Source organism: Salpingoeca rosetta (genome assembly GCF_000188695.1).
Source record: "Salpingoeca rosetta unplaced genomic scaffold supercont1.15, whole genome shotgun sequence".
In the NCBI taxonomy this organism is placed as follows: Eukaryota; class Choanoflagellata; order Craspedida; family Salpingoecidae; genus Salpingoeca; species Salpingoeca rosetta.
In genome coordinates, this window is record NW_004754919.1 from 1,338,858 (window position 1) to 1,344,011 (window position 5,154).

The 5,154-nt window shown below is 58.1% G+C and overlaps 2 protein-coding genes across 2 annotated transcripts; both read right to left on the reverse strand.

Moving 5' to 3' along the window:
* Nucleotides 1–154: 154 nt before the first annotated feature.
* On the reverse strand, nucleotides 155–1,953 carry PTSG_06077 (uncharacterized protein; the record flags this gene model as incomplete). The annotated part of the gene is made up of 7 exons (XM_004992916.1): nucleotides 1,769–1,953; nucleotides 1,438–1,512; nucleotides 1,120–1,243; nucleotides 911–960; nucleotides 605–758; nucleotides 271–343; nucleotides 155–176 (listed from the first exon to the last, which is right to left on the reverse strand). Exons 1-7 carry the CDS (start codon nucleotides 1,877–1,879, stop codon nucleotides 155–157), a joined length of 609 nt encoding a protein of 202 aa, XP_004992973.1. The 5' UTR covers nucleotides 1,880–1,953.
* A 246-nt stretch (nucleotides 1,954–2,199) lies between these two features.
* Nucleotides 2,200–4,824, reverse strand: PTSG_06078 (uncharacterized protein). The gene is made up of 2 exons (XM_004992917.1): nucleotides 3,325–4,824; nucleotides 2,200–3,150 (listed from the first exon to the last, which is right to left on the reverse strand). The coding sequence occupies exons 1-2, from the start codon at nucleotides 4,705–4,707 to the stop codon at nucleotides 2,239–2,241; spliced, it is 2,295 nt and encodes a 764-aa protein (XP_004992974.1). The 5' UTR covers nucleotides 4,708–4,824; the 3' UTR covers nucleotides 2,200–2,238.
* Between the last annotated feature and the right edge of the window lie 330 nt (nucleotides 4,825–5,154).

Here is a 5,154-nt window from a genome sequence, read left to right on the forward strand (position 1 = left end):
ATTATGGGTCCTAAATTTTCTTACTATTCTCGTCTGTCCTTACCAAACTCCTTTTTTGCGTTCCTCGTTACTTCTTCTTTTTTTTCATATTCTTTTTTTTTGTTGTCAAGCTTTTTTTCTTTTTTTTTTTTATGTTTTTTGCCTTTTTCTTGCATTATATTACTATACGTTGTGATCTTTGTAAACACACACACGCCACACACTCACACACACTCATACTCACACACACACACACACACACACACACACACACACACACACGTGGCTGACCTTGCGAGCTTGACGTGTCCTCCCTCTGGATGCAGGAGACCGTGCACGGGTTTTCCGTTGATGACAAGACCGACTGCATTGCGACGGGGGAGAGCGCGATGGGAGTGGCGGTGAAGGTGCATCGCACAGGGCGCGGCCGCAGGCAGACAACCTCAGACACAAACACAACAGGCAGACAACCTCAGACACAAACACACACACACACACACACACACACACAGATACAGACACGCAGATACAGACACACACACACACACACACACACACACACACACACACACACACGCACACACACGCACACACACACGCACACACACGCACGCACGCATCTCACCGCCAACGCCAGTGCCGACGGTGATGTAAGCGCAGGATGAGTGACCCATGGCTTCGCCGTGTGCTTTGAACTCAGCGAGGGCAGGGGCATTCACATCGGTGTCAAACTTGTGGGGGACCCGGCCGTTCCACAGTGGCGCTACTACGTTGGCGTTCTGCGGTCGCGTATAGCAGTGGCACGTGAGGTCACACACGAGGGTGAGGAGGAGAAGAGGAGAGGAGTGGGCAGGCACTCAGGCAGAACTCAATGCGAGCAGGCTGCAATCAACCAAGGCACGCAGGGAGGCACATGGTGCATCTATCTCACCTTCCAGTGCGGTTTGGGCGTTGATGTGATGTACCCGTACTCGGGGTGGTCTGTTGCCGTCGTTCAAGAGGCCAAGGAAGCACGTGAAAGATGAGCACGTACACGCAGGGCGATGATGCACCTCCAGGGAGTCGTGCACGCATGCAAGCCGCACCACAGACCCCAGGACACGGGTCACTCATGAAGCCGACACTTCACTGGACACTGACCTCTCTTTGGCTCGATGGGCCCAAAGGTGGCAATGCCGAGGGCGTCGTACTCGTGCTCGTCGAGCCACGCGCGAATCGCAGGCAGCGTTGTCTCCGGCTTCTTCGTTTCAAAGACGGCACGCTCCTGTCGTCTCGGCATGGTGAGTGTTGATGTCGATATGAGATGCGGGCGTGAGACGTGGACGTGAGATGCTGATGGAAGACGTGGGCGTAGATGAGCGATGCGCGTGCGCGCGCATCCAACTCGACGACGTCGTCGGTGTGACGCGTTCTGCACCTCACAACAGCCATGAACAAGACATGCGTGTAGCATCGCACCGTGATATTGGTCGGTGACCCAACGGCAATGGCGACGCGCCAGGTCTGGCCACCACCCTCCACGCCAGCAAACACCTGCAAGAGCGTGGATGACAAGGCGATGAACGAGAAGCATCAGAGTGAGCACGATGCTGCGATCCCAGTCAAGCCTGCGCTGTATGTGCATCCATCCACGACTGCATCCACGACTGCATCCACGACTGCAAACGCGAGTCCACATTCACAAATGCATGCACACATCCATCCATACATGCATCGATCCATACACCTCCCTCCTCCGCATCGTCCAAACAAGCGCATGCTTTCTTCTTTTCCAGCACCCTTGCCACACCTTTGGGCGCTGCTGGCTCGTTGCCTGCTGGACTTGGCCGCAGGCGCCACCGATGGCCGACACCACTGCGCCCAACACGCGCTCCAGCACGCTCGCAACCAACACCAGCATCTTGTTTGAGTCTTGCTTGCTGTCTTCGTTGTGGTGTTGTTTGTGTTTGTTGTGTTTGTTGGTGGGGTTTATTGGGGAAAACTCGCTGAAATCTTACACTGCTCCCAGCGCTCAGAGATGGGGAAGGCAATTGCGGCAAAACAAAGGGCAGCGGTGCGCATGGGTGAATGTGTGTGAGAGCACGCGCCTCATTTGTGTTTTGGGCAAAGGACAGGAACGACGAAAGCCGGCATGATAGCAACAGCGCTGACGCCACACACACACACACACACACACACACACACACACACACACACACACACACACACACACACACACACACACACACACACACACACACACACTCGTAGTTGCACAGATCACGTCAAGGAAGAGTGGAGGTGGGCGTCAAAGCAGCTGCTGGCGAGCGTGGGCAGGCAGACTGGAACGATGGTGCTCAGGGCTGTGCCTTGAGAACACTCGCGGCAACAGTAGCCGGTCTTCTTGCCGCAGATGCAGCAGCGCAGTCGCGTGTCCTTCGCATGCCCGTCCGCATAGTAGGGGTGCAGTCGGAGCAGCATGGGCAGGTGCACCGACAGCGGCGCATTGCGACTGCTGCTTGCTGCTGTTGCTGGGGCGACGCTTTGTGCCTGCTGCTGCTGTCCCTGGTCGCGCAGTGGCGCCTGATGGCGATCGTGTTGTGGTTGTGGGTGTGGTTGTTGTTGATGTTGCTGCCGTTGCCGTCGTGGTTGCTGTTGCTGCCGTTGTCGTCGCTGTGGCTGGACGCCGCTGGGTGCAGGTGCGCTGGTCGGTTTATCTGCAGTGTTGGTGGCCAAGTCCTTCGCCAGGAGGAGGCGAAAGCGCCAGAAGGGCGTGTGCTCCTCACCCCAGCGATGGCAAAGCATGAGGTATGCATCGGTGATGCAGATGCCAACGAGCGTGATGAGGAGGTGACGAGCGGGCGCGTTGGTCGTGAATGCTTCCGCTAGCAACCGCGCACCTTGAGAAAGGACGCCGTGCATTGCAGCCTTGCGCCTGCTGCTGCAGTACAGATGTGCAATCGGCGACTGTGTGATTGCGTCGTCGCTGTTGTCGTGACGATGCTGTGTTGCATCAGGGCTGCGTGTTGAGACGAACGTCATCACACCCCGAGCAGCGCGCCACGCATGGGCGATGATGTAAACGGGGGATATAGCAGCACTACCACTGTGCACAATGCTGCTCAGGTCAACATCCGCTGTTGCCGTGAAGGTGCTCCCCATGGGCGCAGGCGTGTGATGTGCCAGCCACTCCTGGTGTGAGTGAGTGTGTGTGTGTGAGTGTGTGTATGTGTGTGTGAGAGCGTGTGTGTGAGTGTGTGTATGTGTGTGTGAGAGCGTGTGTGTATGTGTGTGTGTGTGTGCGTGCGTGTGTGTGTGTGTGTGTCACAGTCACATATTGCCTCACAAAGGCGAGTGCTCCCTCACCTTTGGGAAATGCCGTGTCATGGTCTCCACGTTGCCAATGAACTGCAAGCCCCTCCTCTTCAGCTCATATGCGGCTTGGACGGATGCGACGGCGGGCCCGCCAACGAGCATGCGACCGGAACCAGCGTACGCCTCAGCTGCATCTAACATCCACGCGCAGTTGCTGGCAGCAGGATTGCTCCCATCCCCTTCGTCACCAGCAGCACCATCCTCAAAGTCGCTGACGTCCAACCACAACACGACACCAGATTCGCCGTCCGCGAGTGACCTGAGCTCCATCTCAGCGCCGCGCTCTGCACTGCATCCATGGGCCACACCGTCCATGGATGCACATGTGTCTGACGTGTGCGCGTGTAATACGAGGGTGCCGCCCGCTCGGAACTCACGTCGAGACGCGTTGAACATCGCAATCGCTGGCTCAACAGCAGCAAGGTTTGGGCGAAGCCGCTGCCCCTGATGTTGGTGTTGGTGTTGTGCAGGATCATCACCAGGAGCGTCAGGGACGACGGCTAGACAACTGAGGATTGCTTCAAACCGAGACCGCGACAACCCGAACGTCTGCTCGAACCTGAGACAAGCAAAGGTGTCGGAATCACGGTAGCTGTCATCCCAGCACTGGTGGAGAGGAAGGCCGAGGTGAGCCACGCCCACGAACGCTCCAAAGACACGCAGCATCTCCCCGGTGGTGGTCACACGCTGGCCCTTGGCGGCGAGGTTGGCTGATGTTGCGCTCACGAGCGCGTCCAGGAAGGTGCTGGGAAACGCAGCGAGGAAGAAGCCAAGCAAGTTGTCTGGCCGGAGCGTCAAGGCGGGCGTTGGCGGCGAGAAGGAGGGCGTTGGTCGACGTACGTGTTGCAGCGAAGACGCAGCGCGAGCGGGCTTCCACCACACGTGCTGCACGAGCACAGCCGCCGGCTCCTCTGCTTCATCTGGTTCGTGAGCGTGTGTATGCGCGCGGCTCTGCTGCGGTGAGCCTGAGTGTGGTGGATGCTGTGCGGGTTGGTTGCTTGGCTCGGGAACCTCTATCGCCTCAGCTGGCTCCAGTGCCTGCGTGTCTGCTTGCGCTGGCTGTATCGCTGCTTGCGCTGGTGTCAACCCTGCGCCAGTGCCATGCTGCGTGCCCGTGCCATGAGCAGCAGCTTGTCCTGTGTCCAGTTCCAGTGACCGTGTGGGCACGGTGGATGCGCTGCCCGTGCTCCAAACAACACGCCAGCGCCGGCCCCTGCCTCGTCCTGTCTGCTCCTTGATGGTGCCCTTGACCAACCTTGTGTGTGCGCCTGGCCCAAACGCCTCGCACGCGCGGGCTACGCCAAAGGCAGCCACGGCAGACGCCACGACGCGGGCGCCAACACCAAGCTGCTTCGCCCTCTTTCGAGACGACATTGGGCGCCCTCACAGTGTGTGAAACACAGTGAACGTCGGTGTGAAGTGTGTCTTTTACTTTGGCTGTCCTTCTTCTCCCACACCAACCAGCCAACCAACCAACCAGCCAACCAACCAACCAACCAACCAAGCAAGCAAGTGCCACCACCACGTCAACCAAGTCATCACATCACGACTGCGGCGTGGCCGTAGTGGTGTGGATGAGGCGAACAACACGGTTCACGTGGTTGCACACGCGTTCTATGTTGGTGTCGCGCTGTGCCACGTCCGTCCGCGCGCCAGCAAAGTACACCCGCCCCGCCACCTGGTCAATCGTGCCCTGGTTGTGTGTGTGTGTGTGTGTTGTGTGTGTGTGTGTGTGTGTGTGTGTGTGTGTGTGTGTGTGTGTGTGTGTGTGTGTGTGTGTGTGTGTGTGTGTGTGTGTGTGTGTGTGTGTGTGTGTGTGTG